General features: G+C 33.8%; 1 protein-coding gene across 1 annotated transcript in view; it reads right to left on the reverse strand.

Annotated features, from left to right (window-relative positions):
* PHF14 (PHD finger protein 14) overlaps window positions 1-26662 on the reverse strand; it is a 218285-nt gene that overhangs the window by 144376 nt on the left and 47247 nt on the right. Inside the window, exons 10-16 of the mRNA XM_086682001.1 lie at window positions 22028-22174; window positions 21119-21389; window positions 20451-20557; window positions 19230-19325; window positions 17290-17393; window positions 15362-15493; window positions 1444-1612 (exon numbers count right to left, since the gene is read on the reverse strand). Of these exons, the coding sequence (XP_086538127.1) occupies window positions 1444-1612; window positions 15362-15493; window positions 17290-17393; window positions 19230-19325; window positions 20451-20557; window positions 21119-21389; window positions 22028-22174 (1026 nt within the window). The remainder of the gene's footprint in view (window positions 1-1443; window positions 1613-15361; window positions 15494-17289; window positions 17394-19229; window positions 19326-20450; window positions 20558-21118; window positions 21390-22027; window positions 22175-26662) is intronic.

Genomic DNA, 26662 nt, shown 5'->3' on the forward strand with positions numbered 1-26662 from the left:
CTCTTGATTTTGGCTCAGGTCATGATCTCAGAGTTCATGAGATTGAGCCCCATGATGGGCTCTGCACTGACAGCATGGAGCATACTTGGGATTTTCTCTCTCCTATCTCTCTGCCCCTCTCCCCACTAACTCTCTTTCTCTCTCTTAAAATACATAATAAACAAACATTTAAAAATAAATAAAATAATAAAATGGTCTTAGGTTAGTACACCTCACCGGCACCTGGTAATAACAAATATAAATACTTTCTGGAAGAAATTCTTTGAACTCTAACCTCAAAAATTTTGTGATGAGAAATAGACTAACAACCTCATAGAAAAATCGGAGAAGACTTGCATTTACATTTCCTAATAGATAAAATACATAGATACTCAAAGTCATTAGTATTGAGACAAATACAAAATAAAATGATATACTATTTTACATGTATTGCATTGGAAAGCATTAAAATATTACACAAAATAAGTTTAGGGAACAATAGTAAGATTATTCATTGCTATGAATATAAACTGGTTTAAAACACAGTGGAATTAACTAGCAAAACTGAAGACGCACATATCCGATAACTAAGCAAATGAACACCTTGGTATATATCCTAACTCCTTGTTACCATGCTGCAAGAGACATTTACAAAAATATTCAAAACAGAGTTGTTTACAAAAGAAAAAAGATAGAAACAAAATTGCCAATCTAAAGAACAAAACATATGATCTATTGTTTTAATAAAAAATACTACACATTATTAAAAATAAATGAACTGTAACTACACAGATCAGTATTTATGAATCTCATCAACAAAATTTGGTTAGGGGCACCTGGGAGGCTCAGTTGGTTGAACATCTGACTCTTGATTTCTGCTCGGGTCATGAGCTCATGGTTCGTTAGTTCAAGCCCCTCATTGGGCTCTGTGCTGACAGCACAGAGCCTGCTTCAGATTGTTTCTCCCCCTCTCTCTCTGCCTCTCCCCTGCTCAAGCTCTCTCTATCAAAATAATAAACTTAAAAACAAAAAAACAAAACAAAAAAAAAAAAACTGGCCAAATTAACAAATACCAAAAGGAAAAGCCTGATTCCATTCATACAAAATTTAAAAACTGCAAAACTATGTATTATTTACAAATACACATTTGGAAAGTCATTACTAAAAAAAAAAAAGAAAAGAATGAGAAATACAAAGTTGAGGAAGGAGGTGATCTGTGTGCTAGCCAGGTAAGAATGAAATTACCAAGGGATTCACAGGGGACATCAGGCTTTGTTACTGTTTATTTTTGAAGCAGGTCAGTGGATACAGTGGGTATTCATTATTATTATGCTTTAAGTTGAATATATAAAGCATAAATTCTCAGTTATGTATGGTATATTTCATAATGTAAAACAACAAACTGGCCTCAGAATTTTGCCCTCAGAAGTTTGTGATGATTATGATAAACAGGGAAAAAATTACCGTATTTCTTATTGGAATCTTCTTGGGTTCTGGGGGCATGTCCTGTGGAACAAATTTCACTGGTTCCTTAATCTGCCTCCTTGATCGTTTGGTACCATCTGGTAAGGTTTCCATGGCCATGTCTGCTTCCATGTCACTGCTCCCTGCCTGGTCACATTCTGAACACTGCCTATATAAAGAAAAAAATGTAAGTTCATACGTTTATTTTTATCTTCTAGTGTTACCTATGGTTTCTATTAATACAAAATTCAGGTAGATGTGAAGAATATATGAAACTATATACAAGTATGTGTGACCACAGGGTATACAAAGACTACATACAGAGACGTACACACACTCCTATAAGAATGTCAATAGTAAATGTATAAAGCAATTCCATGTACTCTGTAAGTATCATAAGAACACATGCAATAATGCTACATGTTTAAGTAAACCCATGTAAGAGATTTCAGCACTGGTGGCACAGTCCAAAGCAACAGAAATGTGTCTCTCCACCTAGAAAAAAACTGCACTGGCAGATTTTGTTTAATACAATTATTTTAGAACTATGGATTCTACTGAAGGCTTGTAAATTCCAGGGAAAGGCTAGCACAGGTAAATCACCATCAATTTCTGTTAATTTCATTTCTCAGCAGTCAAAACTACCCAACCTCCAACCAAGCCACATGGCAGGCAGTTGTGCACATATTCCTGCAGTGGCTTACGTAGTCAGTAAGAACCAGGATAGCCAAAACAAACCATGTCCTCCAAATATTGGGAATCCATACTCTGATTGGGAATTACTGCTTCTGATCACAGAAGTACAAAGAGGTAGGTGTGTGGTAAGGACCCTCCCTAAAGAATTTAGTGGAGGCTTCTCAGAACAAAGGAAGGCAATGTGACCCAATCAACTCCTATACAGGTATGTATAGTTCTGACATGACTCTGTAACTTGAAATGTGTCCAATCAGACTATATGTGTCACCACATATGGGAGACAAAGAAGTAGAAGTTGCATAAAAGGCTATACCCTGCTGCACTTGGGACTCAGCCTTTTTGGGATCTTAACCCGCTGAGCCCAGGTGGCACAAATAAAGCTGCTTCCTAGAAAGAGGAACCTCAGAGTTCCATTTCTCTGTGTAAGAACCCTGCTATATGTGACCCCCCCACTTGGCCTGAAATGACTTCCACTACTTAAAAGACCATTGTCATTTATTTCCACCTTCATTTTTCTCTTTGTCCTCTTTTGGGAGCCAGACATTAAAGATATAGACATTCAAAACATAAGTGCTTATACAAGAAAAATTAGAAAGTGGCCACCCTTGCCCAGGGAAAGGTTTAGAAAACATATGAGAACACTGCAAGTTTATACCTCAGTCTGATCCTTAGCAGAGAGATAGCACACTATAATAAAAAACAACAAACAAACAAAAACAGTAATAAAACAGCAAATGCTGGGAATGGAGAAAATCTCATTTCTGAAGTTATTACATTATTAAACTCAAATGTCCAGTTTTTGACAAAAACCCCACAAGAAATAGGAAAAGGAAAGTATGGTCCATTAAAAGAGAAAAAAAATTTAACAGAAACTGTCCCAGAAAACCTGATGGCAGATCTACAAGACAAAGAATTATTCTTTAAATGTTCAATGAACTAATAGAGATTGTGGGAAAAGACAAGAAACAATTTATGAACAAAATGGAAATATCAATAAAGACACAGAAAGCCTAAAAATAAATGAAAAAGAAATTCTGTAAATGAAAAGTATAATAACTGAAATGGAAAATTTACTAAAAGGATTACAAGGGTAGATTTCCAGGGGCACATAGATGGCACAGATAGTTAAGAGTCTGACTTTTGATTCCAGCTCAGGTCGTGAGAATGAGACCCGCATTGGGCTCCTTACGGACAGCACAGAGCTTGCTTGGGATTCTCTCTCCCTCTCTCTCTGCCCCTCCCCTGTTTACATGTTCTCTCTCTCGAAATAAATAAACTTTACTTAAAAAAAAAAAAAAGGCAGATTTCCAACTACACAACTTATCCTCACACCTAAAGGAGCTAGAAAACAGCAAATAAAGCCTAAAGTCAGCAGAAGGGAGATAATAAAGATTAGAGCAGAAATAAAACATATAAAAACAAACAAACAAAACAGTAGAAAAGATCAACAAAACCAAAAGCTGGTTCTCTGAAAGAGTTAACAAAATTGATAAACCCCTACCCAGACGTATCAAAAAGAGAAAGGACTCAAATAGATAAAATCACAAATGAAAGAGGAGAGATCACAACCAACACCAAAGAAATACAAATGATCATAAGAGAATACCATGAAAAATTACATTTTAACAAAATAGGCAATCTGGAAGAAATGGAAAAATTCCCAGAAATTCACAAACTACCAAAACTAAAGCAGAAAGAAATTTGAATAGGCCCATAACCAGCAAAGAAATTGAATCAGTAATCAAAAATCTCCCAACAAACAAGAGTCCTGTGCCAGATGGCTTCCCAGAGAAATTCTACCAAATATATTTTTTTTATTGTTTATTTATTTTTGACACACAGAGAGACAGAGCATGAGCAGGAGAGGGGCAGAGAGAGACACACACACAGAATCTGAAGCAGGTTCCAGGCTCTGAGCTGTCAGCACAGAGCCCGATGCGGGGCTCAAACTCACAGACCGTGAGATCATGATCTGAGCCGAAGTCGGATGCTCAACCAACTGAGCCACCCAGGCGCCCCTCTACCAAACATTTAAAGCATGGTTAATACCTATTCGTCTCAAACTGTTCTAAAAAATAGAAATAGAAGGATAACTTCCAAACTCATTCTATGAAGCCAGCATTACTTTGATTCCCAAACTGGACAAAGACCCTGCTAAAAAGAATTACAGGCCAATATCCCTGATGAACATGAATGTATTAGCAAATCAAAATCAACAGTACATGAAAAGAATTATTCACCATGATCAAGTGGGATTTATTCCTGGGTTGCTGGGGTGGTTCAATATCCACAAATTAATCACTGTGATACACCACATTAATAAAAGGAAGGATGAAAACTATAAGATCCTGTCAATAGATGCAGAAAAAGCATCTGACAAAATAAAGCATCCATTCTTAATAAAAACGTCCATAAAGTTTGGATAAATGGAACATACCTCAACACAATAAAAGCCATATACAAAAGACCCATAGCTAATATCATCCTCAATGGGGAAAAACTGAGAACCTTTCTCCTACAGTCAGAAATAAGACACAGATGTCCACTCTCACCATTACTATTTAACATAGTATTGGAAGTCTTAGCCTCAGCAATCAGACAACAAAAAGAAAATGTATCCAAATCAGCAAGAAAGAAGTCAAACTTCACTCTTCACAGACAACATGACACTCGATGGAGAAAACCCAAAAGATTCTACCAAAACATTGCTATAACCAACACATGAATTCAGCAACATCTCAGGATATAAAATCAATGTGCAGAATCTGTTGCATTTCTGTATGCCAATAATGATGCAGCAGAAAAAAAAAAAAAAATCAAGGAATCGATCCCATTTGCAATTGCACCAGACACAATAAGATACCTAGGAATAAATTAATGAGGTAAAAGATCTATACTCTGAAAATTATAGAACAATTTTAAAATAAATTGAAGAGGACACAAAGAAATGGAAAAGCATTCCATGTTCATGAACTAGAAGAAAAAGCATTGTTAAAATGTCTACACTACCCAAAGTAATCTACACATTTAATGCAATTCCTATCAAACTACCACCAGCATTTTTCACAGAGCTAGAGCAAACAATCTTAAAATCTGTATGAAACCAAAAAAGACCCTAAAGAGTCAAAGCAATCCTGAAAAAGAAAATTAAAACTGGAGGCATCACGAATCCAGATTTCAAGCTGTATTAAAAAGCTATTGCAAAGACAGTATAGTACTAGCACAAAAACAGACACAGATCAATGGAACAGAACAGAAAACCCAGAAATGGACCCACAACTACATGGTCAACTAATCTTTGACAAAGCAGGAAAGAATATGCAATGGAAAAAGAGACAGTCTCTACAACAAATGGTGTTGGGAAAACTGGACCATTTTCTTACACCATACACAAAAATAAATTCAAACTGCATGAAAGACCTAATGTGAGATAGGAAACCACCAAAATCCTAGAGAAGAACACCAGCAGAAACCTCTTCAGCCTCAGCTGTAGCAACTTCTTCTAGACATGTCACCAAAGGCAAGCGAAACATAAGCAAAAATGATCTATTGGGACCTTAGCAAGATAAAAAGCTTCTGCACAGTGAAGGAATCAATCAGCAAAACTAAAAGGCAACTGACGGAATGGGAGAAGATACTTGCAAATGTCATATCAGGTAAAGGGTTAGGATCCAAAATCTGTAAATAACTGATCAAACTCAACACCCAAAAAACAAATAATCCAGTGAAGAAATGGACAGAAGACATGCATAGTCATTTTTCCAAAGAAGACATCCAGATGGCTAACAGACACTTGAAAAGATGCTCAACATCACTCATCATCAGGGAAATACAAATCAAAACCACAGTGTGATATCACCTTACACCTGTAAGAATGGCTAAAATTAACAACACAATAAACAACAGGTGGTGGTGAGGATGCAGAGAAAGGGGAACCCTCTTGCACTGCTGGCGGGAATACAAACTGGTGCAGCCACCAGTGTGGGATACAAAAATACAGATTCGAAGGGGTACATGCACCTGAATGTTTATAGCAGCATTTATCAACAATTGCCAAACTATGCAGAGAGCCCAAATATCTATCAATTGATGAATGGATAAAGATGTGGTATGTGTGTATACACACAAACATATATGGAATATATACACATATAAGGGAATATTATATATGTGTGTATACACACACACACACACATACACACACACACACATATATATACAATGAAATATTAGCCATCAAAAAGAATGAAATCTTGCCATTTGCAATGACATGAAGCTAGAATATATTATGCTCAGTGAAATAAGTCACCCAGGGAAAGACAAATACCATATGATTTCACTTAGGTGTGGAATTTGAGAAACAAAACAGATGAACATATTGGAAGGGGTGGGGGAGAGAAGAGATGGAAACAAACCACAAGAGACTCCTGATAGATAACAAACTGGGTTGACAGAAGGTGGTGAGTGGGAGATAGGCTAGATGGGTGATGGATACTAAGTCAGGAACTTGTGATGAGCACTGGGTGTTGTATGTAAATGATGACTCACTGAATTCTACTCCTGAAACCAATATGGCACTGTATGTTAGTTAACTAAAATTTAAATTTTTAAAAAATGGAAAAAAATAAAATAAAAATGAAAAAAAAATGGACAGACTTGAGCAGCAAACTTGAAAGAAAGAACAATGGAAATTACAAAGTCTGAGGAACAAAAAGGAAAAAAAACTTGAAGAAAAGCAAACAGATCTTAAGAGGCATGTGGGACATCAACAAATGGACCAACATCTGCACTGTGGAAGGCTCAGAAGGAGAAAAAGGACAGGGAGAATATCTGAATAATGACTGAAAACTTCCCCAAGTTTGATGAAAGATGTTAATATAAACATCCAAGAAGCTCAGCAAATACCAAGGAAGATAAACTCAAAGAATCCCACACCAAGACATATTATAATCAGTATTTCCAAAGAAAAAGACCCAAGGAAAATCTTCAAAGCATAAAGACAGAAATTCAGAATCATCACATATAAAGGAACCTCAGTAAGATTTTAAGCAGATCTCTCATCAGAAATTTTGGAGGCCAGAAGGCAGTGGATTAATATATTCAAAATGCTAAAAGAAAAAAGAAAAAAAAAAACCCTGTCAACCAAGAATCCTATGTCCAGCAAAACTGTCCTTCAAAAGAGTGAGAGAAATTAAGACAGTCCTAGACAAACGAAAGCTGGGGGAGTTTGATATTACCAGACCTGTCCTGCAAGAAATGCTCAAGAGAGCCCTGCAGGGTAAAAAGAAAAAGAAAAAAGAAAACAAAAAAGGACACTAGACAGCAACTCAGAGCTATTATGGAAAAATAAAGATCTCAATAAAGGTTAATGCATGATCAATTATAAAAGCTGGTATTATAACAATGGTTTGTAATTTCACTTTTTACATAATGTAAGAGATGAATACATTAAAAAAATTAATATCCTAAAAGCTAACATTATACCTGTTTTTGAAGTCCACATGCATGTTAAAGAAGGATTTAAATTAGATATGCAAATATACACAAATGACCAACAAGCACAGGAAAAGGAGCTAAACATTACTAATCATTATGGAAATGAAAATCAAAATTATAATGAGACACCACCTCACATCCAATAGGATGGCTATTATCAAAACAGAAATAGTAAGTGCTGGCAAGGATATAGAGAAATTGGAACACTTATACACTGCTGATGGTACTGCTGCTGATGGTATATCTGCTTTGGAAAGCAGTATGGTGGTTCCTCAAAAAATTAAAAATAGAATTACCATATAATCCACTCTCAAAGAGACATCTGTACACCCATGTTCATAGAAGCATTATTCACAATAGCTGTAGGAGTAACCCTAGTAACTACTGATAAATGGATAAGGAAAATGTGGTACAGATATCATGGACTACCATTCAGCTTTAACAACGAAGAGCATTCTGCAATATGCTACAGTATCGATGAACTTGAAGACCTTACTCTAACTGAAATAAGCTAATCACAATGAAAAATACTGTATGATTTCCACTTACATGAGGTACTTATGACAGTAGTTAAAATCACAGAAACTGAAAGTAGAATGGTGCTTGCCAGGGGCTGGAGGTGAGGGAGGAATAGGGAGCTACTGTTTAATATGTAGACTTTTAATTTTTACACTTAGCAATGATTAAGATGGTAAGTTTCATGTTATATGTATTTTGCTACAATAAAATATTTGAAAAAACATTAGTTACACTAAAATATAATTAACCCTGAAACTTCAGTCTATATCAGTGCTGTTCAGTAGAACTTTATATGATGTTAGAATTCTCTATAACTGCACTATCCAGTACAACAGCCACTAGACATATATAGCTGCTGGGTACTTGTATGTGGCTAATGTGACTGAGGATCTCATTTTTTTAATTTTAAGTTTAATCAATTTAAATTCAAGTTGTTACATGTGGCTAGTAGCTAACATTTGGACACTTGGACAGCAAGTCTACAAAATGTTGAAAATCTTGATATTCCCCATTATAAAAACCCATTTAAAAACATATAAGAAGCTGTTAAAAGTAAAATAGTTTTCAAATATTTTCTTCAAATTTAAAAGAATGATCAGGAAGTATTTCTTTCAAAGTCTAATTTATAGTTATCTTTATAAATATGGTTATAAGATAAAATTATGTTTGATATTTAGTTTATGTATCAGTACTCTTAGTTTATATCAATATCCTCAGTTTACACCAATACCTCTGAATGCATCTTAGATTTCTCTTACCAAGTATTTTTGAAGATTTCTTACCATGTGAAGTCAAAATTCACACCTTTCGCTCATTAATAAAGTAAACATTACCAAACTAATATTTATTTTTTGTAAGTAACAGCTTTAAACTTTGAACTCCAGTAAGAGTTAAATGGAATATACCATGTGTTATGAAGACATATACATTAATTGTCAAAATACAAATTTATATTGAAGGCATTGATTTTAGTATCTAAAAGTTCCCATTCATTTAACCAAAATTGTCAAGCAACATTTTAACACTAAAAAAGCTGACCAATAAGGAAAAAACAAGGAAATAATTTATCATGTGTTACTTAAAAATTTTTATGTCTATTCCAAGCACTTTATTCCTTGAATTCACAGATTACCACCAAAATTAAAATACAAATAAAATGTAATACACTAAATTGTTCCTGTTTTGTCCCTCTTGAAAGATTAAAAGATCAAAGACTGGTATGAGAACTAAACACCTAAACATATCTCCTAACTGAAATAATTAATATATTTTGAAATAATCTATTGGCAGTCCTAAATTGTGAAAACCCCACAAACGTTAAATACCATTAGTAAGTAGTAACAAATACAACAAACATTAAAACAGAAATGCCTGTAGAAAGATATCAAGTTATATTACAGAAAAGGGCCAGTTCCTTGTATTTACAGATTATAACCTTAAGTGATCATTTCTACCAGTTGATGTGAAATGTAGTCAAATTTTCTCAGACAGTTCCAATTCATTTTTAATATACATGAATTTCTGGGGTATAGAAACAAGTCCCTTTTTTAGGACAAATCATTGTTGTTGTTTTTTTAATTGAGTTTTTTTCCCTTTTGTTTCTCATTTTGTAACTATAACCCTTGTCAGAACATTCTCTAACTTCTCATGGTCATTTCTCATCCTCACCAAAAGTAATACATTTAAGTAACAAAAAAACTTGCATTAGAGCCTTCTGACAGTGGTACCATTATTCCCTGAACTCCATAAAACATTGAACAACACAGAAAATCAAAACAAAATGTAACCACCAATGAAGAAATTTATCTATTTCTTTTCAAAACAACTGACACAACAGTTACAGTACAGAGTCACATAGATGGACACACTACTTGAAATTTTTCCAACAATGTATTAAATACTAAAGTCTCATTTATGTATCCTTTAAGATATGAAAAAGCATATTTGCCACACTAATCAGTACAAAAGGTCCTAAGAAATAATAATCTAGGATAAAGCCATGGCCTGTCCAATTCAATGTTATTAAGTATTATTTGGGGGTAAAGTCATAATTATCTTTCATAATGTCAAAACACATACCTGGCTTCTTGTAATAACCCACTAAGCTGCTATCCTATATATTTAATCCTCTGTACTTTTACTTAATATATTCTACCAAGGGTTAGAGAATCCTGTAATTTATAATTCCCATGCAAAATATTAAAAATAATCTTAGGTAATCAAATATTGAATTAAAAAGGAATTTTAAAGTAATAAAAGTTCATGTCAGGAATTTATAGAAAAGAACAACCTTCATACTGAAATGAAATGCCAAGAGATTTTCTCATTTGCTGTATCTTCTTCATCTCCTACACCATACATTGCAACTTATGTTCAGAAGGGGGGTTAAAAATTTTTAACTACCAAAGAAAAAATATTTCATTCATTAACGCTAAGACAAGGAAGAAGACTAATTCAATTTATAGAAAAACTTATTTGCATACATCAGAGAAAAAAGGATTTTAGGAGTCCTTAAATGTAATAAATGCAATGATACTTTAATCCTCAAATATTATACATAATTCATGTTTTGCCTTTTTTTTTTTTTTTTTTTTTGCCTTTACAACTTACTTCCTTCAGTCTTCAAAGATTCCATACCACAACTTGTTTCTTCCCTCATCTCTAAGGCTTTTCCCATATTTTCTCCTCTTTTTAGAGGAAAATTTTCACTGGTGCCTAAACCACGATGAGCTATCACTTCAACTCTGTTAGCACAACTGTCATCAAAAAGATAAGAAATAATAAGTGTGGAAAAAAGGGGACGCTCAGACACTGTTAGCAGGGAAGTATACTGGTGCAGACACTATGAAAAATAGTATGGAGGTTCTTCAAAAAATTAAAATTAGAATGCCTATATGATCCAGCAAGTCCACTTCTCAGTATACAGCCAAGGGAAAATCACTACCTTGAAAAATATCTATATTCCAATGTTCATGTATCATTATTTATAATAGCAAAAATATGGAAACACCCTGTGTCTATTGATGAATGAATGGATAAAATAAACTGTGGGAGAGATATATATATAATGGAATATTATTCAGCCATAAAAAAGAAGAAAATCCTAGCCATTCGCAACAGCATATACGGACCTTGAGGGAATTATGCTAAATAAGTCAAAAACAAATATTGTATGATCTCACTTATATATGGAGTATTTTTTTAAACTCCATATTTATGAGTTTTTTAAACTCATAAATAAAGAATACAGATTGGTGGTTGCCAGAGGCCAGGAGGTGGGTGCTAAAGGGGTAAAGGTGGTCAAAAGGTATAAAATCCCAATTAAAACATAAATAAGTCCTGGAGATGTAACATACAACATGATGACTAGAGTTATTAATACTGTATTGTGTATTTTAAAGTTACCAAGAGAGTAGATCTTAAAAGTCCTTATCATAAAGACAAAAAAAAAAAAAAAGTCACTATGTATAGGAATGGATGCTAACTGAACTTACTGTGGTAATCATTTCACAATATGCACACCTAAAACTAATCCAATATTTTATGTCAATTATCTCTCAATAAAAAAGGAAAAGAGTTAATGGAAGAAAGGGAGGATAAATTATTAAAAATAGGGGAAGACACCTTCCGTAAATTCTTCACGGAAGAGTTTGTGCTATAGATTTTCTTTTATCTTAAGAGAATAAACAAAAGTATATCCAAAGAATAAAAGGATATAATAAATATTACTCAATTATCTAATTGTCAAATAATACCCTTCAGAATATTCTTTTTTATTTTGAGAGAGAGAGAGTGAATGAGGGTGGGGGCAGGGGAGGAGCAGAGAGGGAGGGGAAGAGAGGGAGAGGGAGGAAGGGAGGGAGAGAGAGAGAGACAGAGAGAGAATCCCAAGCAGGTTCTCCACTGCCAGCATGGAGCCCAACACAGGCCTCAAACTCAGAAACCATGAGACCATGACCTGAGCTTAAACTAAGAGACAAACACTTAACCAATTGCTACCGAGGCGCCCCCAGAATATTCTTTAATTAGAAAAAGCAAGACAAATTCTGATCAGGTGGGTGATGGAAACATAGATTACTCTAAAATTAAAAGAATTACTTATTATTTGAGCTATTCTACTAAATCAAACCCTTACTAATGTATACAGTATTATGCTTGTCTGAGAAGAATGTAAGGCAGTATACAAGATCATATATTTAAAAAGAAACATACCAAGATAACATAAACTCAAAGCAAGACAAAATAGATTTCTAACACTAGAAGTAAATCCAAACAGTATACTTTCACTAGTCTATCACCTGCCAAATTCCCCATCCACCAAGCACTCTTCATCTGATTTGTCCACTCCTAATCCAACCTTAGAAGTTCCTGGGTTTCTCTCCTCTCCTGCTCCTGGACAGCTGAGCATCACTGGAGAAAAAGCAATTAACCAAACTTACTAAACTAATTCACTGAACATTCCTGTTCAGTATATACTATATATATATACAAACACATACACACATACACATATATATATACACACATACATATATGTATATATATATATATATATATATATATATATATATATGGCCTCAGCAGGTCGTTTATCTATTTTTTTTTTTCCCACAGTAACTGTTGGAAACTATCTCCTGTCTTCTTAAGTTCACATCATCACCCCAGGTCCTTTACCTCTCCACAGACTACTTCTATTTCACTGAAAAGTCAGAGCCTGTCTAATGTGAACTTATTCAACTTCCCTACTCTCCACCAATAATTACTTCTACATCTTTATCCATTTCTTCTTTCCTGTTACATGTCTTAAATCAGTCCAGCATAACCAATCAACTATTGTGGTGTGGGCCAAACAGAAAGCATCTAGATCTCAAACTAGTATCTTCCAAAAGCAGTGCTGATACTGGGAGGAGAGAAAAGCTAAGACAGCAGGTGCTTAGTCTATCATGCCGAACACAGTATTTGAGAAGGAAAGATTGCATAGTAATTCTAGCTAGCAGTGAACATAAAGGGGCACACCAGAAAGGGAGTTACCAAGTGCACACAGCATAAAGACAGCAAAAGCAGTGATTGGTGACATTCAGAAATGTATACAAGTAGGCTTTGTAGAAATTTAAGCCAGTAACAGGCCCAGTCATGAGATAAAGGTCCGGGAACCCTTTCCCTAAGAGGAAAGGACCTTTCTAGAACCTCTTTTCCTAAGAAAAAGACTGAGAAGAACTAAACAGAAACAAAGCAGGGGTTAGGATTAGTGGTGTGTTAGTAAATATCTAACACCTAGCTCTCTATGGAAAAAAAGTGGTAATTTGTAGCATTTGCCAATTTCTGCAGTACAAATACTCCTAACCATAGCCAATTTCCAAATACCAACAAGGCATCAGAGAATGCAGAATGGGGAAAAGATGCATAGTAGCACACCATTACAGTTTTTCTCATACATATACAATAGACTTAGGTAAAGAGCATAGGTAATAGTAAAATATTTAGGAAGTGAAACTGTTTTAATGTTTATTATCTTTCATATAACTTCAAAAATAAACTGTAAATGTTAAAAAGAAAAAAGTGCCTCTCACATTTGAGATACACTAAAGAAAAATATAATTCTATAAAATTTACTCCCAAACTAATACACTCAATTAATTGCTAAGCAAAACTAAGTTGATTACAGAGGCCAAAGGAAATCTGATAACTGGAAACTAGAAGATATTGAAGACTTCACTTTGTTCCAATATTAGCTTCTACTTTTACTTTAAAACACTGCAACCAATGCATAGGACCCTAAGTAGTTTTAGGTCTTTGGGGGAGAACTTTCACTAAAACATCCGAGGGCAACCAATGCATTTTCATCTGAAGTTCTTCCAGAAACTTACACACTGGAAACCAGAACTCTGCAAGCAGAGCGATATTAGAAAAGTTCATAATCTCATTTAAGTAGAGAACTGCATCTCTCCATATCAAAGCACCCTGGCCCTGGAGACTACCAAACTGGCTTCCAATTTATAAACACCCACCTAGGATGCTTATTACCACTGCTGGCATTCTAATAAGCTACAGCATTTTCTTAGTAAACTCTGGTTTCAAAAGCACATATCGAAAAGTATATACATAAACTCTACTATACTCGAAAAGGGCAGACTAGTAGGACTCTCTCAAGACAAACTGATAAAAGAACACTATGAAAAAGCAATCCTGTGAAAATGGTGAAACAATAGAAGTTTCCTAATAAACAGAGATTGCTTTATGAGATGAAACAATGAAATCAAAAAACATGCTTAATGTGTTTCACAAACACATGACTTTTTATATAGATTATCATTTAAGAACCTGGAGTTTACTCTTTTCTAAAAGTAGAAAGGTAATTTGTCTAAACAGAATACTGATGTTTATTCCAAAGTTTTCCATGTCCTATATTTTTCCTATATAGAATCGGCCTATTAAAATTTGAGCATATCTCTCTCCCTTGAACTAGAATTAAGGAAAGGATACAATTCATCATACATAAGCTTTTATAAAACATCTGTAGTTATGCAATATACCTAAGTTAATAAAAAAAAAAAAACAACCTTAGAAACGTATGTCAAATGTTTATAGATTTGCAAAGAATGGTTAAACTTAAACAGAATTAGCATAAATGACATATACCATAAGTAAAGCCTTGGGTGAAACTAATTAAAAATATTAAATTACAAATAAAAGCATGAATATGGAGGCAAGTTCCTGATAAATTCATTCAATTTCAATACAAAAAGCATTAGAGAAATTCTTATAATAAAGAGAATTAAAACACCGGAGACAGAATTTATGCCTTAACTATTGGTAAGATATCACAACAGCCTCAATTAACTTAAAATTCATTTCTCAAAAAAACTATTACAGATTTATTCATGTAATATTATAATAAATATTTGTGTCTGAAGTGTTCTCACCACAAAATAGAAAATGGGAACTAATGTGAAGTGACAGATATGTCAATTTGTCTGATGCTGGTGGTTATTTTACAATGTGTAAGTATATCAAATCATTAAGTTGTATATCTTAAATATAATTTTTAATTGTCATTCATACTTCAACAAAGTTGGAAAAATATTAAAATATCAATTAAAAATGTGCTAAAAACTTCATTATGAAATAGGACATAACACTTCATCTTATACTATTGAAACAGAGAGCAAACCAGTTCTACCATTAAAATCTCTTTCATTTTACTTACCAGTAACTGTTTTTGGTCTTCCTTGGCATCCTTGTAAGAGGGGGATCCAGACACCCAAGGTGGTAATGGAGTTTACAGGTATCACACAATAAAAGAAGATGCTGATCATGGTTCTTCTTACAAATTCCACAACTTTGAATAAAGGCAGCAAATAAACGATTAGAATAATAATTATTTTAGTGAAACAGCTATTTACAGCACATTTTTTTAAATTTTAAAATTTCACCTTGGATTAATGTTTCTTCTGTTAAATTAAGTGTTTTTTTTCTTCAAACGTGCCTCTTTGTAACATCAATAATTATTAGTTCTAAATATTTGAGACTATAGAAAAATAGCTGGATCTAGTATAATTATTATTCTGGAGTTGAACTTTTCAGAGAGAGGCATATATAAGACAGTATTCTCAGGATGCCTGGCTGGCTCAGTTGGTTAAGTGTCTGACTCTTGATTTCAACTCTGGTCATGATCTCACAGTTTGTGAGATCAAGCCCTGCATCAGGCTCTGGGATGACAGCACAGAGCCTGCTTGGGATTCACTCCCTCCCTCTCTCTGCCCTTCCCCTGCTTGCTCTAAGTAAATAAAAAAAACTTAAAAAAAAAAAAAAAAAAGAAGATAGGATTCTCAACATCACAGCTACCTCAATTTAGTTATCACTTAAAACATTTAATATTAGCTCAACTTTTCTCTAGAAACATAACTATTAAACAAAAAAATTTTACAATTTTCTACTTCTCTCAAACTACAGAAGTTAATTTACAAACAAAATTGTTTATTTTAACATTAATTATAAGCCTTTCAATGAATCTTCAACATGTAAATAAGCTACATTTCTAAATAAGTCTCTTCAAAATCAGACTTTGAGTCTTAAAAGTACACCAATTGATATTTTTGTGAGGAATGGGGAATTTTGCATTGTTGTTACTGTTATTTGGATGTTTGTTACTTTTCAAGGAATCCAACTTTTCTTGTGCAAAATGTCAACTTAACTACTCCTGAGAGCACAGGCACCATGACTGGAATATCTCAGTTTTTTTATATTGGGAACATAAAGTGTGAAGAAAAAGTTGTTAAGAATCTCTAACAGCTACCCATCCATGTAAGAAATAAAAATGATTTTTGAAGTTTTAAATTATCCTACAGAAAAAGGGTCACATACACGCAACAACGACAACCAGTACTTGGTTCTCAATGCTACTCAAGTGAAAAAGGAAAATCATTTACAATACATTCTGAAACAAAAATGAACTGTACTGACAAGTGAGAAGCACTCTGATATGCATGGTGGTTCCAAACGAACCAATTTTGTTTGGAAAAGCTAGACTGAGCCAAGAAGTCTTGGCTATGCAAAATTACGATAGAGACAAAAAAGTAAATAACAAAAGCACTTCTAGAAATAAAATTATTACAACTGAGCATATAAAAAAATATAGACGATTCAAATCTAGAACTTATCTTCATTATCCACCACTGTACAAAGGCAGTAATTCAGATTGTATATGATACCCATCACTACCTAAAAACACATGCAAAGCTCTAAAACTCATTAAAGTAAAATAAAATATAAATGCCCATTAAATAATAGATTATTTTAATTATTTAAGAAAATGATCATCTACATTATTTAAAGTCACTTTCCAATTCCCCCAAGACAATGGATTGTTCATTTCCATGCAACTTTTGGACATATATCTCCACTTATTTAAAGGATACAAGTCATTAATCTTATCATTAAAAGAGAAGCAAAAATCTCTTCTCTCATTCAACCTAAACCATCTTTGATAAAGGTACTGATAAAATGAATTTCAAATGCATTTAACATAAATTCTAATACGGACATAACCCATTCACAAATATTTGAAGCATCTTGTTACTAAAAGTATGAGTTTAAAAACACACAATATTAATCTGTTATCATTTTATTACTTGCCTATAAAGTACTGCAGGAAGAATAGAAGTCTTTTGTGTGCCTCCTTCTTTTTTACTGGGTTTTCTCTCCTTGGGTGCCCGCAAAATTGCCGGTATGTTCAACTTCTATTGATTTGAACAAATGCAGTTTATTTTGTTTTAAAGAAAAAATATAAAGCAACATTCTCCTCTATTTGCCACTCAAGTCAACTAAATATGCTAGAATTGTGAGGGAGAAATGTCTTACCAGCTATTACACCAGCAAAAAGAATTAAAATGAGTTTCTGTCTCACAGTTACTCTCATTAAAAATCTATAATTACATAGTCTCATCCCTTTTCAGTGAAACACTAAAACATTATGAAAATTAAACTTCTACTTTAGCTTTAAAAAGTGAAAGACAAGGACAAGCATTTAAGAGCTTTAAAAAACCACACACAATACACTTGACAAAAAGAATATTGAAGCCGTTTATTTTCCTCAACATCCCAGCTACACGGTGCTCCATAGGTTAATTAGAAAAATTATCTTATTGGACCAAACTCTCCATAAAGTGAATGAGATTCTTTTTGGGTTTCTACTAATCTGTAGTATGCTGGCTTCTGAGACAGCAACCATCTATCAAAGTCATTTCTCGGTGGCCTGGTGGGCCGACATCTGTTCAACCAACTGGAAAAAAGTGTCATGCGAGTGGTACAAATGAATTCTACTTCTTCTGTGTATTTTACATTTGCACAAGGAAATTTGTGAACTTCTGTTAAAAGTCATTTAATAAATGACAATGCTCTTTTATGGTACATAATGCTTTACACTAAATAGAAGATTCTTATGAGACAATCTTGCAAATCAAGCCAAAACATAATGTTAGCTTGGCAAATAAATAATAGTCTTGCACTCAACATTAACTTCTCTAAATATAAAACATAAAGCACCATAATCTTCCCCAAATCCATCAACAACCTATCAATAGGAAGAAAGGTCAATTCTCCATAGGTGACTGCTCCTTCTCACCTCTTAAATTATGTTATTCATTGTAATATAAGCCGCATACATCCTGTTCACAAAAGAAGCATCTTGAAAGCTAGCATAGCACAACACATACCAATATGTATTATTTTCTAAAATATTAAGTCTACACAAATTGTATGATAAATTGACCCTTTGTAAACTTCTGAAACAAGTACAATGAAAAATATCTCTTCTTTGACAAACTCCTTCACAAATAAGACTACTTTCACAGTACCACAGGGAGTCTCCATCTCCTTCTAAAATATAACAGATTATGTGAATGAATTCTTAATTTATGAATTATACACAGTACTAAAAAAAGCATTCAAAGAAATCTATTTGGCAATGATTCTTCTTTTTAACACCAAGAACTTTAACAGGCTAGATATGCTCAAGGATAAAGTAAATTTTTTCATTACTACAATGATATCTACTTAACAGGAAAAACCACACTTTAGACTCTCAAGTTTCAAAACCCATCTCTTCCATAGCTCAAAACCAGATTAACATAAAAACGAATCTCTTCAGTTTGCCTTTTAAATTTTATGTCAAAAAAAAAAAAAAAAAGGTGGGGGAGAGGGGACTAAATATAACATAAGAACAAGATAGAAAAAAATGTGGCAAGGACTCTAAAACTGCTAAATTACACATAAGAAGAATGTGGTAGGAGCGAATTCATGCTTCACATCTTAGCTTCACCACAAATGACAATCAGAGCAAATGAAAAAGTTCTGCAAACAAGATAGCTGTTAAAACAAGCAAATTAAGCTACAGGTTCTCAGTAGGCAGCTTCCAATTCTCTAGATATATTTCAGGCATTATCATTATCCCAGAGGATTAGTTGGCCCTAATCAAACAGAATTTTTTAGTTAGGAAAGTTGTATCAGAAGTCTGATCTCTGAAAATAATATAGAGAATGAGAACAGAAGGAGATAGCAATTGGAAAGAAACTAACCTGCCCTGTGATTCTGCCTAGTAAGGCCCATATTCCTTGCCCTTCGCTTCGAAGTTTTCCATTCAGGTTTTGTAGTTCTTCTAAAGATTCACACAGCTACAACATAAATAATCAAAATTAGTATGCCAATAAAATATGTAGTAATCCATGGGAAAATTTAAATAATTTATCAACAAGTGTCCAAGAATATCTACACTTATAGTCCATATTTTTTATAGTCCATATTTTTAATATATTTAAGCCACAGTACCGAGAGATGAGGCTATCCAATTACTTAATCAGCAACACTAATAAAATGTAAGCATTTTGTTTTATATTAGCATTTTTACTGACAATAATAATACCTATATTTATCATTCGGTTACAGTTTTATAGATATTTCATACACATTCTGCTAATTAATCCTTAAAAGTCTACCAAGATGCATTTCCACCATTTTCCCAATAAGAAAATTAAGGATTATATGGTGTCTGTGACTTGGCCAAGATCATAGAACTAGCAAGAATCCCCAGATCTTCTGAATCTAATCCCACTACTCTTTTCACTACAGATGGCTGATATTGGAAACTTACCTCTTATTAATTTTTTATCACTTAAAATAACATGACAGTAAGTCAATATAGGTTTTATATGCTCATGTTACTTATTACCTAACATTTTGGCCACACCTTGCTTTTATATTCTTTTGATCTCCCTCATCATTACAATGAAGAGGCAGAATGGGAATTTAGATTGGTAGGCATTTTTCTTAAATCAAAAGTAACATTACAAATTCAAGACAAAAACAATAATTTAAACGTAAGTTTCTTTGTTTTCTATAAACTTAGAAAGTGAGGCTCTACAGTATACTAGTTAGAAAGGAGTCAGGCTGGCCTCAAACCCCAACTCCATGACTTGACTATCTATGTGAGTCTGGGGAAATTACTTCACCTCTTTAGGATTCAATTTTCTCCTCTGAAAATGGGAGCAATAATTACAACTCACATTATAAAACAGAAATGAAAATTAAATGAGTTAATATATGTAACATGCTCAAGATTGTACCTGGCACATAGGAAGTGCTTAGTGTTAGTGCTGATAATACATTCAATAGGAGTAGGAATTGTAGGGAAAGGTCTAAAGATTCCAGAAAATTTTCAAAATGGGACATACATAGAAAGCTCTAATATCGCAAATGACATCAATAACAGATCATATTATGTTGTTTTGTAGCCGACTTACCTTATTATATTCCACATGGAGTTTTTCCTGTTCATTCTCTAATTTATCCTTTATATTCTTTTGTTCAGCCATATTTTCCTGAATTTGAATCATGCGCATATTTCTCTCTATTTAAATTAAATATCCAATTTTACTTATTAGAAAATAAAAGCTGATGTACAAAACACACAAAGGAAGAAGCTAGCCATAACGATGATCATATGGATAATCATGCATTGTTTGCAACATTTTTAACCCTATTTACTAATACATGAACTTAGCATTTTACAACAACGCACAACTTAATAGAAAAATAAACATGCTTTTGGGGTGCCTGGGTGGCTCAGTCAGTTAAGTGTCCGACTTTGACTCAGGTCATGATCTCACAGGTTGTGAGTTCGAGCCCCGCATCAGGCTCTGTGGGGCTCCAGCTCAGAGCCTGGAGCCTGCTTCAGATTCTGTGTCTCCCTCTCTCTCTGCCCCTCCCCTGCTCATGTTCTGTCTCTCTGTCTTTCAAAAATAAATAAATGTCAAAAAAATTTTTTTAAATAAATAAACAAACATGCTTTTTACTTAATATATGTAATGTAGTATGGCTAATACACTTCTAAAAACTGACAGTGTATCAAATATTTCCAATAGCAAATTGTTCTCATTGAAAATGTGAATGTATCAGTGTGTATACTGACCAAAGTAATAATTCACAAAATCAGCAGTGAGAGCAGGTTGCTTATGCTTTCTCCTTCCATCCACACTAGAACTAGTATCTGAATTGTCCACTGGGAAGATATCTGTACTGATTCCCATTAGCTCTGCTTTCCGCATCAGTTTACGAATGGCTGAAGCACTGCTAGTGAGTGGTCTGGGCAATTTTTCCCTTGGAACCCAGGCCTGGGGTCTGGTGGATCGAGCTAGTTCTGCTTTGGCACGATATTGCTGAAGCCGGGCATTGATTCTTGCCTATAAAAGAAAAGCATATACATTTTAAAAGATATTAAAATGTAACATATTCCTTATGATTTCTACTTGTATGTTTAGAGATAGTAAAGACAACCAGAATTTCCTGTATCAAGGCAAATTGTATCTATCCACAGTTCTTAAGATAATATTCTTGGATTACAATAAAAGGTCTACCCCAGTAACGAATCCAGGTCCTAGTCTACAATCCGAGTTGTCAGAAACTAATTTGACTGAACTGAAGTTCCTTTTCTCAATACCTGCAAAAGTCTCTATAAATTCACTTAATTTACATAGAAATACATTTTAAAAGATGGGCAAACTGATCAAATCTTTTACATAAGCAAACACTAAAACAGACTGAAAAAAAGATATGGTCAACATACTGCACTGATAGAATAACTTCTCTAAGCCACATTTTTCAATGTATTTGGAAACGTGCTTTATAAAAGGCTTCTCTGTTGACTAAGGAGTAACATATTCAGCTACAAACTACACTCACTACCTTAATGACAATCTACTTCCTAGGTAACTAACCAAACTTCATAATTACATTTCACATGTCATTGGCACACACACATGAGATGTGAAATCCATAACCTTGGAAGAAAAAAACACGAGTTTTGGCATGAATCCCATACCTGTGCTTCTGGTGACAGTTGCTTCTCCCTTTCTTGCAAAGACATTTTACAATAGGATTGTAGAGCCAAGTAGTTTTTTCTCTTCCATTTTCTGTCTAACCTATCTGCATGTTGCTTACAATAAGCAAAAAATGGATCTGCTATATCCTATACCAAAAAAAAAAAAAAAACAAAAAAAAAAACAGAAGGGAGGAGTGAATATTTTCACTTCAAAGGGTTATAAACAACCTAACACAAGAGATAATATTTGCTTTTTGAAGAATCTCCTATGTTGTTGGTTATTTCTAAAATAAATTACAAAAGTAACTTTTATACACAATGATAAAAATTGCTGCTTTTGAAACTTAATCCTGTATATCAACTTCAAATTAACAACTATTTTTTTCTTTAAAGGGCCTTGTAGATTTAAAAACACTGAAATAAAATCTTAGGTATTGTATATAGTTAAACTTGTGTACCTAAAAAAATAAGCACTGTTTAAAACAAATAGAATTTTCATAATCGTAGGTAAAAGCCATCATTAAATATTAAAGTTATGTATACATAGATTAATATTACAAAAAATACATCCAGAAAATACAGGACTAGCTGACACAGATAAGTGGAACATTTTTAACTGGCTAGCAATGCATGGCCAGATTCTACCCAAGACAAAAATGGATTAAGAAGGGCAGACTTCTTTTTACTTTTTACTTCTATTTACTGTCAATTGAACACATTAGGTATCACCTTTAACTCTTTATACAACTTTAAAACCTCAAACAGAAAACATAGCTCTCTCATAGCCATCTCTCAGGATACTAACCTAAAGGGTCTATTTTTTATTCATAAAGAGTAGAGTACCAAAAAAAAATTTACTCTATCAAAAACAAAAATAATTTGTAAATATTTAGCCAAAACAAGTAATCTGCATTGTGATTCCCAAAAAAATAACTGGGAGTTCATTCTTTAGGTCTGTCCCAAGGAGAAGAAATAAAGATAAGCTCTCCATATATAGTTTTTATCCAAGTTATGTTAGAAGGGTCTCTTTATTGGGGCGCCTGGGTGGCGCAGTCGGTTAAGCGTCCGACTTCAGCCAGGTCACGATCTCGCCGTCCGTGAGTTCGAGCCCCGCGTCAGGCTCTGGGCTGATGGCTCAGAGCCTGGAGCCTGTTTCCGATTCTGTGTCTCCCTCTCTCTCTGCCCCTCCCCCGTTCATGCTCTGTCTCTCTCTGTCCCAAAAATAAATAAACGTTGAAAAAAAAATTTTTTTTAAAAAAAGAAGGGTCTCTTAGTAAGGTGAGATTTTACAACCCAAAGAGAAATGATGACACTAAAAAAAAGAAACAAATGAGCAAGAACAGAAAGGAATATAATAACAATAACAATAAATATGAGGTATCCTTAACATAAAAAAAGTGTATGAGGCATTCTGTAGTGTGGTATCCACAAATGTCACAATATAGTACTGTGGATAACATCACAGAATTTAGAAGTACAAAAAGCCCAGACACAATTTGAGCCACTGAAATTTAATGCATGAATGATTTCAGTCCATTAAGTCAAAGGTTATGGGAAAAAAAAAAAAAATCAATAAAAATCTATACTCTATTTCCACTGTTTCAATGAGAACTTTCTACATGGTAACAGGGTGCGAACAATATACGAAATACTTTATACGAAAATTATACTTTATATGAAAATTATACTTTATCACAGAAGAAACTACCATATGGTTTACATGAAATATAAGTAACCTTAAGGAAAACTATATGGTGTGAAACAAATTTCTGTCAGCATAACTGAATCTGTGCTATTGTTCGATTTTAATAATAAATACATTATATCATAACATGGTTTGAACATTCTAAATAATTTGGAATTCTCACAAAGCAGATCAGAAAGAATAGAAACTTTTGGGCACCTGGGTGGCTCAGTCAATTGAGCATCCAACTCTCGATTTGGGCTTAGGTCACAATCCCAGAGATGTGGGATTGTACTCCATGTTGGCCTCTGTGCTGACAGCATGGAGCCTACTTGGGATTCTCTCTCTCCCTTTGCCCCTCTCCCCCACTTGCCGCTACCCTCTCTCTCTCTAAAAGAAAGAAAGAGAGAGAGAGAGAGGGAGTGAGGGAGAGAGAGAGAGAGAAAGAAAAAGAAAAGAATAGAAACTTTAAATGGATCCTCACCACTGAGATAAAAAGTACTGTCAGAAGGCTACAAAAAGTCATTAGAATATAGTAAGGTATATGATGTCACTAGATGAAACTAGGGTACTTACTCTCTTTTTCCACCTTGCTTTTACTGCCTATATAAAACAGCCATTAAGAAGAAATCCCACTTAACAAACCAATCTGTAAAAGGGGCGGGGGGGGGGGGGAGCTTTCTCGAATGTCATATAAAATTGAAACAGAAGATATGCCCACAAACAGTAGATTTGTTTTACTTAAAATTTGTCTTTTAATTAAATATGCTATTATATTACATGAATCTTAGTCTACAGAAGTATAATAGCCACGAACTTCCTTTAACAGAATGATTACTGCCAAGAGCAAATCTTATTGATACTGATTCTTGGGTTTTAAAACACTGTTCAGAAATCTTTATAATTTTCCAATTCTATAAGTGTTTATAAGAAGACATCAGAAACACATGTAAATAGATTTAAATCATTCCCCACAAAAAAAGTACACCTAACAAGGAAGCAAATGTGGAGAAAAGTCACATTTTGTTATTTTAGCATCCAGAATTCCTACCTAATCAATCAAGGGAGGAAGCAAGGCAAAGGAAAAGCCTCAGGTCCTGTTTCTACATCCTGATTTATTTCAATTTCCCCTGTAAATTTCCCCAGATGAGATTAGAGACAGAGACATGCAGACCACAGATGCAAACTATTTATTTAATGTAATATTGTGTTTTGTTTGTTTCATTTCCATGTGCATGCCTTTAGATACAGGGATGTATGCTCTAAATCACTATAGACTCCCTTACATTCCACTGTCCCATCATGCGGCTACTTTACACATTTTTGTTAGCCACTGTCTACCCTCCCCCCAAAATGTTGAATGGCAACTATACAAAGGAACCCAAACTGCCACAGTATGACAGGTAAAGCTCTCAATAAGTTCTAAAAGAAATGGCTATAAAGGAGTCTTCCTGATTGCAAAGCTCAAAGTTTTCCGTAAATACAGTAATACCCTACCCTACAGACTCCATGATCTGGGTATTCACTTGGGATTTATCTCATCTTCTAAGTCTTACTTGTACTGCCCCTCTGCACTGCTGCCCACCATCTAGAGTGTAGTCAATACTAATCCACATAACCTTATTATATAATTAATTATGCTTCTATGTCTTCCTAAGAGCTGTAAAAATGCTCAGAATTTATCCAGTACCCTTCATTAATTAAAGTACAATTCTTAAGAATCAAAGCTGGTACAAAAACACGTACCCAACACATAACTGCTATAGAATTCATTTATTCATAAAATATATCCCTCGGGGCTCCTGGGTGGCTCAGTCAGTTAAGCGCCCGACTTCAGCTCAGATCATGATTTCACGGTTTGTGAGTTCGAGCCCTGCACCAGGCTCTGTGCTGACAACTCAGAGCCTGCAGCTTGCTTTGGATTCTGTGTCTCCCTCTCTCTCTGTCCTTCCCCTGCTTGTGCTCTCTCTCTCTCAAAAATGAATAAACATTAAAAAAATGTAAAAAAATATATACCCCTCAAAATCTGCTCAACAAATTTTCATTACATTATCTTTTTTAATTGTTTCTTGTCTACAAAATAAATGGGAAAAGATAAAGACCCAATATAAATATACATATATATTTTTATGTAACACTGAAAATTTATCCAGTAAAAGAAGGAACACAACCAAAGGTTTATAGGTACACCACAGATCCGCCATGAACAGATAATAAGAATTACCAAGCAAATACTCAAATACCTATCTAACACAAGAACTTAAAGAAATCAACAAAACTTAGTCTCAAGACTCCTTAACAGTCTTCAAAATTATTGAAGACCTCAAAGAGACCTATGTGAGTTATTTTATAGATAGTCCCCATTAGAAATTAAAAAACAAAACTTTAAAACATTTATTCATTTTAAAATAACAATAATCCATTACATGTTAAGATAAATAACATTTATTAAAAATACTTTAATTTACATATACACAAACTCAGTGAGAAGGGTGGCACTGTTTTACATTTTCAAATCTCTTTAATGTCTAGAGAGCTCACTTTATTAAAGATGGCTGGATTCTCAAAACTATTTCCACATTCAGTATGTTATATCGCTATGCATCATATAATCTCTGAAAATCTCCACTATTGCTCATGAGATAATTAAGAGTAAAAAATGTATATACTGTTTTCATATTGTTACAAAGATAGTTTCAACCTCACAAACCTCTTGAAAGAAGATTAAGGAGTCCCCATAATGTGCTTTGAAAAAAACTGTCTAATCTAAAGCTAATAAACCTGGAAGGAAAATTATAAGATTAAAAACACTTGTAAAGAGATAGAAATACAGATATTGAAGAACGGGTAATGATTTTATTTAAAGAAACAGAGCAAAGTTATCCAAACATAATTTCAGATCCTCCTATAAAAAATGCTGACATATTAATGCTTTAAAACAACTTGGATTA

Source organism: Puma concolor, chromosome A2, assembly GCF_028749965.1.
Source record: "Puma concolor isolate L17-30 chromosome A2, mPumCon1.1.hap2, whole genome shotgun sequence".
Lineage (NCBI taxonomy): Eukaryota > Metazoa > Chordata > Mammalia > Carnivora > Felidae > Puma > Puma concolor.